The 18,279-nt window shown below is 45.7% G+C and overlaps 1 protein-coding gene across 4 annotated transcripts in view; it reads left to right on the forward strand.

Moving 5' to 3' along the window:
• The window catches only part of CHKA (choline kinase alpha), a 76,329-nt gene that overhangs the window by 40,430 nt on the left and 17,620 nt on the right, over positions 1–18,279 (forward strand). The window contains exons 3-7 of one of the 4 annotated variants that reach the window (XM_033206409.1): positions 1,397–1,426; positions 2,460–2,513; positions 12,678–12,791; positions 16,644–16,777; positions 17,185–17,289. In XM_033206409.1, coding sequence (XP_033062300.1) covers positions 1,397–1,426; positions 2,460–2,513; positions 12,678–12,791; positions 16,644–16,777; positions 17,185–17,289 — 437 coding nt within the window. The remainder of the gene's footprint in view (positions 1–1,396; positions 1,427–2,459; positions 2,514–12,677; positions 12,792–16,643; positions 16,778–17,184; positions 17,290–18,279) is intronic. The other 3 variants (XM_033206406.1, XM_033206408.1, XM_033206407.1) reach the window with 3 other exon arrangements.

Consider the following 18,279-nt stretch of genomic DNA (forward strand, 5'->3'; position numbering starts at 1 on the left):
TGAATATCCACTTGGTTTGAGATTTCCTGGTCTTACACTTCTTATTTACAGGACTTAGGGAGCCTGAACATTCTGTACTGAGGAAACAGAACAGAGGGCTGGATATTGCAGAAGTCCATCTTACCTTCTAATGGTGCTCTTTTGGTATAAGTAATGATTTCATCTGGAGGTGGACTGAGGGGGATTGGGCAGGGGAGATTATCATGGAATTTACTACCACTGAGAGTGCCAGTATGTTTAAAGAAAGGCAAGGCCTTGGGGACTCAGCCAATTTTTAACTTTGGATGAAGTAACTTGCTTTGAGAGCACCATTAGATAAGGGAAAGGGACTTCTGATGGCTAAATAACCCATTAACTGTATCTCCCTAAGAAGATACAGTTAGAGTAACAACAGCATAGGAATAACCATAGTAATTTAGAATTGTGTACAGGTCAAATCCCGTTACAACAATTTCAGAGGAGTGTCTAACTTTCTTATTTGTCTTAAAGCTTATACTGCAAAGTATTAATATGTAATGTATCATAGAACTTTTTTATCCTTAAGTTTCTTTGGGGAAAAAAGCACAAGGACTTCTGAAGGGGCATTTCTAATTAACCCCACGGCCAGCTTCCTTGTTACCAAGATCCTGGATGGGAATTTGCTGTTGCTGGTTGGCTGCGTGGCACCAGGCAGCTCCTTGGGCTCACTTGCCTCGTGCCGTACCGCTCTGGAGCGTTCATTTATTCATGCAGCCTAAAAAGTGTAGTGGGCATCAAGATTTGCTTGGTGCTCTGGAAAAGACTAATATCAATAAAAGATGCAGTCCCTATTCATTAGGAATTTACAGACTGCTTAGAAGGGGCGACCATCAAAGCATAGTCTAAGGTAACAGTGCAGTCACGAGAGTATTTGGAATTAGGGTGAAGTGAAGCTTTCCAGTGCTTACCACATCGCACATCAAATCATCTGCAAAGATCTGAAAGCATTTTTGTAGTATTTTGATTTTTATAACTTTCATTGTAACGAGATTTAACCTGTAACATCTTTTCATTAGAGAACTGCAGATTACACAAATGAAAAATATCAAAAATCCCCATTTGTACTTTCTGTACTTTGTATGAAGTATGCTTAACTGTATGCTAAATATAGTATTGAATATGTATCATTGCAAACATTAAGAGTCTTTTGCAAATAGATTTATGAACATGGGTACTTCTTTTGTTTACTTTTATATTGAGTAAGATAGAACATGTACTGTTTATACAAAACATGCATTAAAATGTCTGGAATGTTGTTTCAGTGTGTGATGGATGAGTGGTTGCTTTAAATCACTAGGTTTTTGATTGGTGCTAGAGTAGCTGGTGTTGCTTAACGTGGCATTTTTTTTCCTGTCCACACTTTCCACCCTTGGTACAGGTATTTTTGATAAAGCTGTGGAATGGAAAGGTATGTTTTTCATGGGATGTTCAAGAATCTGTTACATTAAATTTTTTTAAAGAGGTTTCCTTTATGGGATTCCTTTTGGGTCTGGCTTAAGCAGACTTAGTTTAATTGTAACAAGTAACATTTTTAGAGGCAGTGTTTGAGTATAAAAGTTTGTCATGACACAAGTTTCTGACTTTACTTTTCCCCATTCCCTTATTAAAGATAGTACGAAGGATTTTAAAGCATTTGGGGTGGGGGGTTGCTCTTAAAATATGTGATCTGTGCCATGAAGAATGTAGCCCAAGGGTTGTTTATGGTAGTTAATGATCTAGTGTGTTGTTATTGCTAGAATCCTCGTTACCATAAATTTGCAATTTCATTGAGGAAAGTGATGTAAAAGTATTTCTTAATATATTAATATGTGAAATAATTTTAGAGACTTTATTAAATTCACACAGTCCTCTTTATGGTGGAGGAACAGTTCAGCTTGAGCTGGTGACCGACTGAACTAGAGGGGTTACTCCAGGAAAGTGGCGAGTCGGCAGGGCATGTCTGCACAGATTTTGTGCCAGGTTTCCTGCCTGCACAGTGCTTTCTTCTCTGTCCGAGTTCTGTGCTGACCACAGCTGTCCACAGGCATGTTTACACTCCCTGTTCTTGCAGGTTGACTTGAGAGAACCACGTAGCTAAATTGGTGAGAGACTCAGCCTGACCGCTTGTCTTTAGAAGGCCTGATTGGAAGAGTGCACTCTATTGACTTTCCTCTAACAATGAAATTGTGAAAGGTACATGGGGCGGCTGTGAGACGTGCAGCTATCGGGTCTCACCGGCACATCCCTTTTCTTGTAAAGCAATGAAGCACTTTCTAAGGCGTTGGTACTAGTGCTGGAGGCTGCTGGTGCATTAGATGCTGCCCGTCACATCGGTGGGCTGAGAAATCTTCCTTAAAGACCTGTGATGTTTTATAAACCCTGACTGTTCTGGTGGTTGCAAAGTTAGTGTTTGTTCAGTGTTCCCCATCTCACTGCAAGCCTTTCCTTTTTCTCATTCATAGAGATCCTGTAATAAAGAGGGATCCGAACAAGCTCAGAAAGAAAATGAATTTCAAGTAAGTAATTGAGTCTTTCTGCATCTGTTTGAGATGTGAACTAGTGTTAGCCACCCTTTGCTACTCCAGGGCTTGGCAGTGTCTCTTACCTACCCTTGGAAAATCCTAATCTATCTTTCTGCCAGGAGGGGCTCTTGGTATATCTATTGGAAGCCACCTCGCAGAGACTGAGTGAGCAGTGGGTATTCCTCTTTCCTCCTGAGAGTGTAGACTGTGGAAGTTTGGTGTCTTTATGGCAATCGAAACAGCATTGGGATGCTGGCAGATGGCAGCAGGGGAGCATTCATGTGTGGTACCCAATGTGGAGGCCTTGGCTGCTGCTGCTGTGATGCCTTTCTCACCCCCTCTTGGTCATACCCACGCTTCCCATCAGGAAGCGGGTCACTGCCCAGTGGTTTTGGTGACCACCCTTTTTCCCTGGGCAAGCAGCAGTGTTTTTTCCTATGCATGATACCCAAGTTGGAAAAGCTTCTTCCTAGACTTAGAGAATGTGACCCTACTCTCTGAAACTCACATGTGCAGATGACTTGAGGCCGAGAGCACTGATGGATAGAGCCTCAGAAGCAGGGGTCTGGGGTGTTGGTCTGCATGCCCCAGCGTAAGCACCTTTTGAGCATCTCTGCTGTTATGTGCAGGCTCACAGAGAAGGGTGCATGTGCACACATGCCCAACATATATGGATCTAAGATGTAGATACACACACACATCGCCACATCACTTTTACCAATTGTATATTGATTATTAAAATAGTCAAGAAATAGGCTGAGTGTGGTGGCTCACGCCTGTAATCCCAGCATTTTGGGAGGCTGAGGCAGGTGGATCATGAGATCAGGAGTTCAAGACGAGCCTGGCCAACAAGGTGAAACCCCATCTCTACTAAAAACAGAAAAATTAGCTGGGCATGATGGTGGGCACCTGTAATTCCAGCTACTTGGAAGGCTGAGGCAGGAGAATTGCTTGAACCTGGGAGGCGGAGGTTGCAGTAAACCCGGATTGTGCCGCTGCACTCCAGCCTGGGTGACAGAGCAAGACACTGTCCCCCCAATGCAAAAAAAAAAAAAAAAAATCAAGAAATAGACATTAAAACAGTTGAGCTAAAAAAGGAATGAAAGTGATGATAGTTTTTCTACGTGTTTCAGCAGCTTGTTTTGCATGTGTCCTGCTCTGGGGGCCCTGCTAGAAGATCTAGAACTTGTGCTCTCTGGAGTGACAGTGACTGGAAAGTCCTTGGGTGGGAAGTGATTGACATTCTGTTGTCAACCATTCTAAGCCCTTTGTACAGAGACCTTTGGACATCCTGGTAGCTGAAAATGTTGGATCACAAGGACCTCCGTGATGCTAAATCCAAAGTACTTTTCAGTTCTCATTTTGACTTCTCAGTAGCATTTGACATGACCCTCGCCCTTTTGAAATGTTTCCTTTCCTGAGGGCAGCCATGACACAGAGACACAAAGTACAGATCTGGCTGTCTACATGCTGGGGCGCCCCATTGTTTGACCATAGGCCCTCTTCTCATGTTGTCCTCTCTCCCTCAGTCACCTGATCTATAGGCCAAAGGGCCACTGCATTTTTCCTCCAGCCCTGACCTCGACTTGGAACTAATGCCATTGGCTAGCAGTCTCTCCTCGGATATCTCACACGCCCCTCAAACTCACCATGTCCCACACTGCATGCTTGGGCTCTTCACATCCCCCCACAGCACAATCAAAATCTAGTCCTTTCTGGTGATCTCTTTTTCTTGATTGCTCAGCCAGTTAGTTCCCAGGCCAGAAAGCAGGGCGTTATCTCCGAGATCCTGCTCTCACTTACCCCGGCATCCTAACCGTGATGTTGATATTGCCTTTGAATTGCACCTTACATCTGCCTTCTTGTCTTGTATCCCACAAACCATTCCCTTTATCGTTGCCATAGTCATCTTTTTGAATTGCCGACCCGCTCGTGTCCACCCCTTGCTTAAGATCCCTCCACGTTCACTCTGCACCTCTGGCCAGGTTAAGGGGGCCTTTGCCTCCCATGTCCTCAATGGTCTGACCCCTGCTGACCTTTCCACCCTCAGCTCACAACCTGCTTCCCCCACCCTTCATTCCCTCCAGCCAGGTTCTCCTAAACCCTGTATTTTTTTCCCTGCCCTGGGCCTTTGCAGATGCCTTTCCTGTTGGCTGGCTCCAGGCCTTCACCTGTTTCCCACCCCCTAGCTCTTCTCATAATGAGGATCGGCTGGGGCTTCCTGCATAGGGCCCCTCCTGGCTTTCCAGACAAGGTTGGGGGCTTTCATTTCATGCTCTCACAACACCAGGCACTTCTTTGCGTTTTTTTTTCTTTCTTTCTTGAGACAGGGTTTCACTTTGTCATTCAGGCTAGAGTGCAGTGGCGCAGCTGCACCTCAGTGAAGCCTTCTCCTAGGCTCAAGCGATCCTCCTGCCTAGCTTCCCAAGTAGCTGGGACTACAGGTGCATGCCCTCACACTTGGCTAATTTTTTGTATTTCTCCTAGAGATGAGGTTTTGCCATATTGCCCAGGCTGGTCTTGACCTCCTGAGCTCAAGAAATCCACCTGCCTCCCTTGGCCTCCCAAAGTGCTGAGATTACAGGTTTGAGCCACCGCGCCCAGCCCTTTGCACTCACTTTCTTTCTTTTCTTTTTTTGAGACAGAGTTTCGCTCTGTTGCCCAGGCTGGAGTGTAGTGGTGCCATCTTGCCTCACTGTAACCTCCACCTCCCAGGTGGTGAGGCATGATTCTTGTGCCTTGGCCTCCTGAGTAGCTGGGGACCACAGGCATGTGCCACCACACTCAGCTAATTTTTGTATTTTTAGTAGAGACGGGATTTCGCCATGTTGGCCAGGCTGGTCTCAAACCCCTCACCTCCAGTGATCTGCCCACCTTGGCCTCCCAAAGTGTTGGTATTACAGGGATGAACCACTGACCCTGGGCCCTTTGCACTTTCTATGGCTGTAAATTTTCAGTATTATATGATTTTTGCTCACATGAGACGGTGAACTCAAAACAGGCTTTTGCTGCTTCCTGCTGTCCCACTGCAACTACAGTAGCAGCGGGTACAGAGCAGGACGCAGTGAAGAATTGCTGAAGGCTGGTGGTGGCTGCTGCCAGTGGATGTCTCAGACATTCTACCCTTACCTGCCGGTACACACTGTTGTCCATTCCTCTCATCAGGTTCAGATGCCTTCACCTCAGGTGACCCTTCAGTTATAGCAGCACCACTTCTCCCTCCTCGGGGCCTCCCGAGAAACGGCAGAGATTTGGGTCAAAAGGTAGGCAGGTGGTTGTCAGAGTGGAGGAGTTGGTTTTGTCTTCTTACTTGAGCCCTTTTGAGTTGCTGGTTTTGGTCTGCAGACCCTGCTCTTCTGAACATTTCCTCCACTAACTGGTCTTCTCCAAGCCTCACTGTCTCACTGTCTTTATTCTATGTCTCAGGAGACTCCCTGCCCTACAGCCTTCTCCAGAGGAGGCGGTTTCCTCAGTCACTTCTCAAGTACCTCAGGGCCACTAGTGGGGTTGGTGCCTTCTTACTCCTTCCTCATTCCTGCCTGCCATGTCTCCTGTGTTGAAAACCCAGTTTTGTGAGGCTCACACCCGTGGCTCTAGCCCTTGACTCCTCCTGACGGCTCTCATCCCTTGGTGAGATGAGTCCATGGCTCAGCCTCTGAGTTTGTTTTGGTTCCTGCTGTCATTCTCTGGGCTCTGTATCTTGACCTCCTCATCCACTAACAACCTTTTCCTTTCATTGCTCTTCCATTATCCACTCATGGATGTGCCCCAGACCTAATTGCCAGAAATTGTGCCCTCTCTGACATGAAGAGAAAAAGGAAGGCCTGAAACAGACCTCTCGGCTCTGGAAGGCAAACCTGGAGAAATCAGCAGGCTGCCCAGCAGTGGTGAGCACCCACCCAAGGCTTGGCCCCATAACTGTAAGATGAAGCTGGTCCTGCCAATGATGACATGCCAGTTTCAACAACCCATCTGCTGACCTCCCAGTACACTTTGGCACCCCCATAGCCATGGCTCTGTGACCACCACTGAGACCTCTGGTCCAGACACGGCTGACTCCTGGCTTTCCTTCAGTCCTCCGTCCCACGTTCACCTTGCCCGGCTGAAGAACTACACTCTGCCATCATGATCCTTGCCTTCCACACATTCTCACTCACTCTCTCCACTGGCCTTCTGCTGGACTCATCTCACAAAACTCCACTCCTGCCAAACCCAGCCACCCACTTGCCTTCTCTGTGCTGCACCCAAGCAGCTGAACATTGTTAGAGGAAAAATCCATCATTGGCAGGACCAGCTTCATCTTACAGTTATGGGGCCAAGCCTCGGGTGGGCGCTCATCACTGCTGGGCAGCCTCTGAGTTTCTCTAGGTTTGCCTTCCAGAGCTGAGAGGTCTGTTTCAGGCCTTCCTTTTTCTCTTCAAACCTCCCTGTTCCTGCCCTGAGCAGGCAGTATCACCTCACTCCCCAGCTGCTGCTTCTCTCCTGTCTTTGCCTGTAAGCCCTCTGCATTTGTACCCGTGTCTTCCACTGACTCTGAAGGGCTGTCCTTCCCTGGGCTGCATGTGTTGAGCTCTCCACTTGTCTGCTTTTGGGCCTCACTTCTTGACCTGTCCCTTCACTCCTTGTGCCTTCCTCTCCCCTTTTTCATTGGCTGTTTCTTCTCAACCGCTCTGCCATCCAGGTGAGCCCCAGTCACCCCACAGAATCGTGAGAAATAATAAACTGGTCACTTGCCTCATGCTTTTCTTGGCCCCACCCTGTCCCTGCTTCCTTTCCCGCAAGATTTCTGGAGGCGGTATCTCCTGTCTCTGCTTTCTCACTTCCCTGTCTCCTTTTTCGGAAGACAGGTTTGAAAGCATGGGAAAGTATAGTAAGCACCTTTATCCTCACTGTGCAGAATTAGTCACTTATTTTGTCATATTGCTTGATTTCAGTTTTTTTTTATATGAACTTATTTTTAACTTATTTCATACCAATTTTAGACTTACAGGAAAAAATTTCAAGAATAGTACAGAGAGGCCAGGCATGGTGGCTCACGCCATAATCCCAGCACTTTGGGAGGCCAAGGCAGGTGGATCACAAGGTCAGGAGATCGAGACCATCCTGACTAACACGGTGACACCCCGTCTCTACTAAAAATACAAAAAAAAAGTAGCTGGGCATGGTGGTGGGCACCTGTAGTCCCAACTACTTGGGAGGCTGAGGCAGGAGAATGGCGTGAACCCAGGAGGCAGAGCTTGCAGTGAGCCGAGATCGTGCCACTGCACTCCAGCCTGGGTGACAGTGCAAGACTCCGACTCAAAAAAGAAAAAAAAAATAGTACAGAGATTTCCCATTTACTCCCTCACTCAGTTTCCCTAATGTGAACATCTCACATAACCACAGTGCAATGGTCAAAACCAGGACATTAACTTTGATGCAATAATAATAACTAAACGCCTGTAATCCCAGCACTTTGGGAGGCCAAGGTGAGCTGATCACTTGAGGTCGGGAGTTTGAGACCAGCTTGGCCAACAGGGTGAAACCCTGTTTTTACTAAAAATACAAAAATAAACTGGGCTTGGTAGCGAATGCCTATAGTCCCAGCTACTTGGGAGGCTGAGGCAGGAGAATCGCATGAACCTGGGAGTTGGAGGCTGCAGTGAGCCGAGATCTCGCCACTGCACTCCAGCCTGGGCAACTGGCGACAGAGTGAAACTCCATTGCCAAAAAAAGAATAATAATAATAATAACTATAATAACAACTAAACTGTGAACTGAATTGAATTTTAGAAGTTTTTTGTGCATATTTTCTTTTGTTCTGTCTCAAGATTGAGTTAGATCTCAACATTGCATTGGCTATTTCTCTTTAGTCTTTTTCAGCCTGTAACAATTCTTTTGTTATTTATAATCTTTATACTTGTGAAGAGTACTGATCCGTTATTTTGGAAATGTCTCCTCAATTTCAGCTTGTCTAGTGTTTTCTCCCAATTGAGGTTATGAGTTTTTGGCTGAAATACCACAGAAATGCTGTTATGTCTTCTCAAGAGGTTCATAACACCAATACTCTTCTTCCTGGATTTTAAATAAAGGAAACTTCATAGATAAAGTCGGTTTAAACCTCTTGTTCCATTCTCAACCACTTCTCTCTCCCGCTTCTGCTCATTCTTCACATGCTCCAATCTGACACCTGTCCCCCCATCACTCTGAAACTGTTCTTGTTTTTGTCACCAACAGGTTCCATATTGCCAAATCTAATGGCCACTTTGCAGCACTATTAGGGAATGCCACTCTCCTTCCTCACAGTGGTGCCTGCCTCACCTCATCTTCCGGCCTGGGCCCTCTTCTTACTGCCTGAACTTAAACCAGTTTTTCAAGTTGTGGCTTGTGAACCTCTAGTGGGGCATGAAATGTTAGCATGTTGATTGCTTTTTCAAATGAAATAGAGTGGACAATATTAATAAGCATTGCCCAGTTGTGAGAGGGAGTATTGCTGTGGATAATGTGTTTTGGGAGTGTATGCGAGGGTGCCCTGTAGAAAGCTTTCTTTTTTTTTTTGAGACTGAGTCTCGCTCTGTTGCCCAGGCTGGAGTGCAGTGGTGCGATTTCACTCACTGCAAGCTCCGCCTCCTTGGTTCACACCATTCTCCTGCCTCAGCCTCCCGAGTAGCTGGGACTACAGGTGCCTGCCACCACACTCGGCTCATTTTTTGTATTTTTAGTAGAGATGGGGTTTCACTGTGTTAGCCAGGATGGTCTCGATCTCCTGACCTCGTGATCCACCTGCCTCGGCCTCCCAAAGTGCTGGGATTACAGGCGTGAGCCACCGCATCCGGCCAGAAAGCTTTCTTACTGTTTCGACAGTCACAGTAAGAAAGGGCATTTTAAGGCCTGTGCTGGTTCCTCTTCTGTCCCCAGGGGGTCGAACCCAGTTTGTGAGCTGTAAACATCATCAACATGTTGAGGACTTGTGAATTGGTATCTTTGGCCCAGTCCTTTCTGTGAGCCCCAGTCCACCCAGCTATCTCATGCTGTTCTCTTCCTTTTCCTTACTTGCCCTGTTCCAGTGAGACAGGCCTCTCAGTTCCTTGAAGGCATCACACTTGTTCCTCATGGCCCTGTGCTCCTGTGGGGCTGCTGTGGCTTCTCACACCTCAGATCTCAGGTCAGTTCAGTGTGGCCTCCTTAGAAATACCCACTCTACCACACCAGTCACCCTTGTTTCCCTCATGACAGTGAGCCCCGTCCATAGCTGTGTGTACTTGCTTACTGTCCGTTTCTCTCTCTCTCTCTCTCTCTCTCTATCCCTCCCTCCCTCATGTAAGCCCCATTGTGGGCAGGGGCCTTATGTGTCTTGTTCTTTGTTGGTTCCCTGGCGCTTAGCACAATGCCAGGACAGAGTAGACATGTAAGTGTGTTTTGGGCCAGTGTATTAATGAGTATTTCTGAAGCCCAAGTAAATTGTTCCAAGTTGAGATATGTGAAAAAATAGGACCAGTTCTCCCTCCACTGTCACCAGCTGTGGCTAAACCAATGCATGGTGCAGGAGAGAACCCAGCCATGTCTGTCCAACCCCACTTTTTACCATGCTCACTTTCAGGAGCAATCAGGAGGGTGCCTGGAGACTTAGTGATGACAAGAAGACCACCAGTAGTTGGTGCACTTATTCTAGGATTCTCTGCCATCCTTAACCTGTTGTTTTTTGTTTTTTGTTTTTTGTTTTTTTGCTTGTGCCTTGGTGTTCTCTTTCATTTTGTTTTGTTTTTTTTTTTTGAGACAGTCTTGCTCCGTCGCCCAGGCTGGAGTACAGCGGTGTGATCTCGGCTCACTGCAACCTCTGCCTCCCAGGTTCAAGAGATTCTCCTGCCTCAGCCTCTTGAGTAGCTGGGATTACAGGCGCCCGCCACCATGCCCAGCTAATTTTTGTACTTTTTTTGGTAGAGATAGGGTTTCACCATGTTTGGCCAGGCTGGTCTCAAACTCCTGACCTCAGGTGATCTGCCTGCCTCGGCCTCCCGAAGTGTTGGGATTACAGGCGTGAGCCATGGTGCCCAGCCTCATTTTCTTCCTCTCCAAATCCTTCTCCCCATGCACCATCTCCCCCTTTCTCCCACTGTGAATAAATATTGAACTGCAGTATTACATAAGAATAAGGGTGTTTTTGTTTACAATGTTTAGGGTGGTGCTAAAGAGAATTGGAAAGTTCTTACATCTCTTTTCCTCTTCTCTATGTCCTATCTGGGTTGACTCAGCTCTGGAGAGGATTCTGGCTAGTGCTGGTGACATGTGTTGACAATGCCACACGTAAATAAAGTCACCTCCGAGAATCCTTCCCAGTGGACGTGATGTGCAAAATGCTGAACTTCTGAGTCCAGCACCCCCTTGTCCTGCTATGCCCAGCCCCTGGTTACTTTTGTGTTTTACACAGCACGAGGGTGGGGGTGGGGACCACAGTCTCCGGAGCACCAGGACTCTGCTGCCCCCTGGGGAGCAGGGGAACATAATGTCTAAGCAGAGACTTGGAGGAGGCTTTGCAGACCATTGCTTAAATGCCCCAGAAAGTTTCTGTGATGTTGGGCTTGGAGTAAGATGGGGACTGCACCTCTGGAAGACTCTACCATAGGACTGAAAAGTCCTTGGAAACCTTTTGATAACTAAACAAGGATACTAGATCTTTGTTGTCGTTCTCTAAGGTTTTAAGAAATAAAACCTGTCTGATATCAAATCCCACCCTAAAATTCATTAGCTTGATAGATTGATGTTGTCAGTCTATTGTCATATACACAAAACCACAAATTAGGAAAGATTGAGCTTCACAAGATGACAGGTCATAATTGTGAGGATTATACAAATGATGGTTGTAGATGATAATTGTGGAGGATTACTGACAAATCCATTTGCTCCCACAAAATGTAAAAGTGACCAAAATACTTTTTGCTTTAATGTGGTCTGATATCTTTTGGAAGTGGCTTATCTTTTTTGTTTTCTTCTTACTAACTCTAGTACTGTATCATTTCCTAATAAGTTTGTCCTCTTGGTTTCTCAGTTTTTGGTAACGTGAATGTGTTTAGAGAATGTTTCTCTGGGATCATGTTCCTCCACAGCACATTTCTTCACAGGGGGTGAATTAGAATCATCTGAAAGCTTTTTCAAAACAGCTCTGCTGGTGCCTCTCTTTTAATACTTGGGGTAGGACCTAGGAATCTCTTTGCAAAAGTTCTTTTTTTATTTTAAAGAGACTTTGGTGGTGATGGGGCATCTCACTGTGTTGCCCAGGTTGGTCTCTTAACTCCTGGCCTCAAGTGATCCTCCCACCTCAGCCTCCCAAAGTGTTGAGATTACAGGCATGAGCCACCACCTAGCCTGTAAAAGCTCTTTAAGAGATTCAGGTGGACCTCTGGGTAAGAATGACTCCTTCACTCCAACAGATAGAAACCCTTATGCTGTAATGTGCTGTTTAAGGGGGAAAGACCAAGGACTGAATTTGCTTTGAGATCAAAGCATGGATTTTGAAGGCAAAATGATGATAGATCCCACATTAATTATTAGGACGAAGATAGAACAGACAGCATCATAGAGATTTCAGCAAGACAAACATTCAATAACAGGAAAAGGTCAGGTATGCCAGCTGAAATCTGGGATGCTCCATGCTCGGCTGCTCTTTGGACTAGAGAGCCATAGACGCTGGACCTAAATCAGTAATTTTCAAGCTTGTTGGACCCATGAGCCCAATTTAGTAGGCAGAAGGTCTTTTGGATCCTTTGCTTTAACTAGGTGCACTCAACCAAAAGCAAATCAACCCTTACCAGAATGGATGGTGTTGTGGCCTTTGGTGAGATGCCAAGAGTGAGACTCCTATATAGGTTGCGAAATAAATAGAAACAATAAAAGCACTGATGGATATTTTTCTATTTTTGGAACTAGTGACCTAACTTAAACTCACATTTTAAATCTTACCAATATAGCGTAGTGCTTGCAAGCGTGAATCCTGCAAATGACAAGATTTGTGACTTTGGAACCTCTATTTCTTCATATTTAAAATGGGGATGGTGATAACAGTAGTGTCCACATGAAAGAATACTCGTGAGGATTAGATGAAACACTCCTGTGAGAGTGCCTCTGATGCCTGGCGCATAGCAAACACTCAGTAAACACCTGACTTGTTGCCATCTGTTTTAGGGGGCCGAAGCCATGGTTCTGGAGAGCGTTATGTTTGCCATTCTCGCAGAGAGGTCACTTGGGCCAAAACTCTATGGCATCTTTCCCCAAGGCCGACTGGAACAGTTCATCCCGGTAAGATTTGTTCATAAAGGCTCAGTTGACATAAGCCACAGACAGAAGATGGCTTTTTTGTCTCATTGCTGCCAGAACCTGCAATGCTGGTTCTTGAACTGTTAACCTCACCTATGTCATTAAACTGTATCAGAAATCATGGAAAGCAACATTTATTTTGTACTCCTATCAGAACCTCTTTCTTTCCTGTAAAGGTATATTCATCCAAATTTGAAAAATATATGAAACTTATTTCATTGTCCCCTGAGGCTGTGTACCCTGAGACTTTGCCCTTTTTCACCTTGTTCCTCTCAACTTCTGGGGCCCTGCTTTATAGAACTTGCTGCTGGAACATGTTGGCCTTGACTGTACCCTGCTCAGTCTCTGGCTGTAGCCCTGTGAGGGGCCATGCCTGTTCTTTCCCATCACCCTTCCTTGGTTTGTTTTGTGCATTCCCACTGAGTCTCCCTACCTCCCATCTTCCTGTCCCCATATGCTGGTCAAATTCTTAGATTTCAAGGCCTTGCTCCAAGACCTTGCAGTCTTATTTCTAAGCAGTCAGGATTATTTTCCCTTTCTTATTGTCCCAAGGCAGTTTTAGTGTTGCTATAACATTTACCAGTACCATGTCTTAGAGTTACATGTACATATCTAAAGCATAGTTTCTGTCCCTCTACCCACCCACCCCCGACTCCATGCCCTGCACAATTCTTCATGCCCAGGGGTTCTCATGAACCCTAAGTGTTTTGAAGTATGGCTCTGAGCCCTGGCAGTACTTCTTTGGTTGGCAATGCTGGTCTATGTCAGCCTGCACTCCCTTCCTAGATAGACCAGATATTCCCCATTTTAATTGAGCATAAGCTCCTTGAGGACTAGAGTCATAAGCTGCTAGCTTTTCCTGCCCTGCTGCATGAGATGTCTTATCCATGAGAGGCTGTGCAGATGGAGCCTAGCAGTAGGATGCCTGGCAGAGGGGTGCTCTGCTATGTCTGGCTAGGGACCAGGGGCAGGGGTTTCTTTGTCTAATCCCACAGCCCAGAAACAGGGAGGCTAGTTGTGCTCTGTCTCCCCAGAGAAGATATCCTCTTCTAGTTGACAGTGGTACTGTCCATCTGTGCTAGCGTTGTGCTAGGTGCCAGTGCTGAGGATGTGTTTAGATGAGTGGATGGTGCCTTCATTGCGCCAGCTTTTACCTTTAGTTTGCTCCCTGGCACCTGGCTATGTTTTAGTAGAGACAGGGTTTCTCCATGTTGGCCAGGCTGGTCTTGAACTCCCGACCTCAGGTGATCCGCCCACCTTGGCCTCCCAAAGTGCTGGAATTATAGGCGTGAGCCACTGCACCTGGCCGAGATAATAACTTTTTGAAAGAATTTTGGAAATAATAAAACCTCATATGGTTATAAGTGGCAATATACGTGAATCTTACAAATATAATGTCGAATGATAAAACCAAACTGCAGGAGACTGTAAGTAGTATCATACCATTCTATAAAGCCTGATACATTTTAAAAATTGTTTAAGAATATATGCACATGTAGTGAAAGTTCTCTTTTTGGAAAAGGTAAGGGAATTGTGTTAACACAATTCAGAATAATAAAAGTATCTTGGGGACAAAAAGGGCAGGCATGAGGACACATAGATTATAGTATTTGTGGAATCGATTTTGTTCTAGTTCTTAAGTTCTATCTATGCTCTTGTATATATTGTTTATTACATATTAAATTTTTTTTTTTTGAGATGGGAATCTCACTGTCTTGCCCAGGCTGGAGTGCAGTGGCATGATCATAGCTCACTACAGCCTCGAACTCCTGGACTTAAGTGATCTTTTTGCCTTAGCCTTTCAGGTAGCTGGGAGTACAGGTGCATGCACACCAGCACACCCAGCTTATTAAAAAAATTTTTTTGTAGAGATGGGTCTTGCTATGTTACCCAGGCTGGTCTTGAATTCCTGGCTTCAAGCTCCTTTCCTGCCTCAGCCTCCTAAGTCACCAGGATTACAGGTGTGAGCCACTGCACCCAGCCATAGTGAAAATTTTTTTTAAATTCTGTTATATACTAGGTTTGAACCATATGATGCTGCTGGTGTTTAACTGTTTTTGACCAACAAGAATGGCAGTTTCATTTGATTCAACCTAATACTATATGTTATTTCTAGATTTGCTTTTTTTTTTTTTTTTTAAGATAGGGTCTCACTCTGTTGCCCAGTATAGTGAAATATAAGCGGCTTGATCTCAGCTCACTGCAGCCTCAACCTCCCAGGCTCAAGCAATCCTCTCACCTCAGCCTCCTGAGTAGCTGGGACTACAGGCATGTGCCACCATGTTTGACTAATTTTGTTTATTTTTTTGTAGAGATGGGGTCTCCCTGTGTTGCCCAGGCTGGTCTCAAATTCCTGGGCTCAAGCAATCCTCCCGCCTTGGCCTCCCAAAGTGCTGGGATTACAGGCATGAGCCACCACGCCTGGCTTAGGTTTACTCTTCACTGCTTGGGATCAGGTGATTTAGTTTCATGATTCCTGTAGCCATCTTTCAAAGGGCATGTGAGAATAGCGGGGCCACTAAGGATGGTAGGTAATCTGTTTCTCTCTGTGCTGGGGAAGGAATTTGGAATACTGAGATATGTTCATATCTGAGCATGTTAGCTTTAGATTTTCCTTGTTGCCAAATTAATGGCAGTTTTGAAAGCTGAGTGAGCAACCTTAATAAGTCCCGCGTGTCCTGCTGCTGGAAGTGGAGTCCCTGTTCTTGTCGCAGCATGGTAATTTGTTGACAGTGTGTGGTGACAGTGCTTTCTGGAGGGAATTGAATAGAAGGTTGAGCCCAATGCTTACAGTGAGCTCTTAGCTCTCAGTAGCAGACGTCTGCCACTTGCTGAGCTGCACCCTGGGCTGGGTGCTGTCCCAGAGACCTCACCTGTGTTCTCTCCTCCAGCTCTCCTGGCAACTCTGTGAGAGACTTTATGTCCTGATTCCCATTTGATAAAAATGGGAACACACAGATGTATGAGGGAACTTGGATGGCCATGTAGCTTTGAAATGAGAATTAAAGCCATGATTTCAACTGGGGTTTCCCTAAGTTGGGAGCATTCACTCATACCTCTGTGCTGTACTTCTTTGCATTTTCACAGAAACCTCTCTTTAGATTTCTGCAGGGTGGTAGGTCACACGAGGAAGCTCTAGAGGTTTCAGTTGATTGTGAGCTCCCATGGGCCTCCTGTAAAAGGGCAGCCAAACAAGCATGGCCTCAGGCTGATTTAGGGGAAGTGCAGGATGCAGAGGCCAGGAGGAAGTCCTCTAGACACTGTTTTTTTGCCCAGCTTTGCTCTGGACACCTTCTCTGTGCCAGGCCAGGTGCTGACACCACCACTGGGAGCAGCTGGAGACGGCCCCCCTGTCCCTGTGACACATCTCCTGGTTAGGACCTGTTCTGGACCCCGCATCTCACCTGCAACACATCAGAGTGGAATGTCCCAGCTGATGGAGGAGCTGGGAGCGGAGCTGTGTGATAAACTGCTGAAGACATAGACTTCAGCATTGGGTAGAGAATAGACATTTGCTGTGGTTTTAGAGACCAGAAGAAGAGATGATAGCGTAGTTTTAGTTCAATAAAATTTAAGGAAGGAGTTCTCATAGTTAAAAGGGGTTCAGAATGAAATAGATATTTGGAGGTGGCCGGCTCCTCACTGTCGAAGTGCCATAGCAATTGCTGGGTCACTGTCTATGGGGACGCAGCGTCCATTTTTAAGGGAATTTGGGGCATTGGGTGAGACTTAAATGCACTACAAAAACTGGCTTCTCATTCCTAAGACTGTGTGATCTCACTCTTTTTAGTTTACTTGGTAAAGGTCAGTTTTTAACTCCCTTTTCTATTTCAGAGCCGGCGATTAGATACTGAAGAATTAAGTTTGCCAGATATTTCTGCGGAAATCGCTGAGAAAATGGCTACGTTTCATGGTATGAAAATGCCATTCAATAAGGAACCAAAATGGCTTTTTGGCACAATGGAAAAGTAAGTGGTGAAATCACTTGGTCCTAATGTAGTTTTACAGTGGTGGCTCCTAGAAGTACCAGAGTGAGCAACTAGGTCTTCCTAGTTCACTGAAGTGCAGGGTGTCAGCTGGTGATACTTGTCTCATAAGTAAGTCTTTCTTACATATAAAAGTCAATTCCTAAACCAAGAAAGAAGGCTTATACAAAAATGCTATTGAACGGGTGAAGGGGCAGAAAGTCACCTTCCTAGAATGCCATGAACCCCCAAGGCCGCTCCTCTCCCTCAGTCGTGGCAGCCAGAGGGGTCCCGCTGGCATTGGGACTGCGCTGGGATTGAATGTTTAACCAAAGCCCCAAGAACAACAAGCCTTGGTGAATTGATGGTGATTCTTTGTTCTGTTCTTTTTTAAAAAAAAAATTTAATAGATATCTAAATGAAGTTCTGAGAATTAAATTTACTGAGGAATCCAGAATTAAAAAGCTCCACAAATTGCTCAGTTACAATCTGCCTTTGGAACTGGAAAACCTGAGGTGAGTTTTCCTTCTATTTCCTGACTTTATTCTTAGTCACTAAAACTATTGTCAGTAAACATTGAATGAGCTTGCCTTATGTCTGGCATTTTACATTGATTTTACAGGATGAATTTAAACAGATAAGTTTTGTCATCTGGAATTATGGTTCTCTAGAGGACTAGAGATCATAGACTCTATGGACTAGAGGCTCACACGTGGCCTTTAGTCAGTTTGTGAAAGTTCCATAGAGAAGGAAAATGTCAAAGGAGTGGCTTGATGGCCAGGGCAGTAGAGTGTCTAGCGGGGTGGATTTTCTGTGTTGGGGAGAAGGGAGTAAGGGCAGGCTGGGGAGTGTGAGAAAAATCCCTCTTCCTTACAGTTCAACCTTGGCTTTTGTGAGAAACAGAATCTTCCTGCTGATCTCTGAAGCAAGGCCATCATTGTCCTCAGAGTGATGCTGGGTGCAGGCCACTCACATCTGTACACTAACAAGTATTTACACCATTTTTTGTTTGTTTAATAAGACGGAGTCTCGCTTTGTTGCCAGGCTGGAGTGCAGTGGCGCGATCTCAGCTCACTGCAACTTCCCCCTCCTGGGTTCAAGTGATTCTCCTGCCTCAGCCTCCCGAGTAGCTGAGACTACAGGTACACGCCACCACACCCAGCTAATTTTTGTATTTTTAGTGGAGACGGGGTTTCACCATGTTGGTCAGAGTGGTCTTGATCTCTTGACCTCGTGATCTGCCCACCTCGGCCTCCCAAAGTGCTGAGATTACAGGTGTGAGCCACCACACCCAGCCATAAGTATTTACACCTCTAATTACTCAGGTATGTGCCTCCTCTGCTAGGCTTGATGATCGCTGCCGAGGGAAAACAAGTAAACAAATAAAATAATGTCAATTGTGATAAGTGCTGTGACAGAAACATAGACCAAAGTAGGCCCTTAGTCTGCATAGGAGGACCTGCTTGGGTCACTGGTAAGAGAAGGGCTGTCTAAGGGGGTGCTGT

Source organism: Trachypithecus francoisi, unplaced genomic scaffold (assembly GCF_009764315.1).
Source record: "Trachypithecus francoisi isolate TF-2019V2 unplaced genomic scaffold, Tfra_2.0 Lachesis_group8, whole genome shotgun sequence".
Lineage (NCBI taxonomy): Eukaryota > Metazoa > Chordata > Mammalia > Primates > Cercopithecidae > Trachypithecus > Trachypithecus francoisi.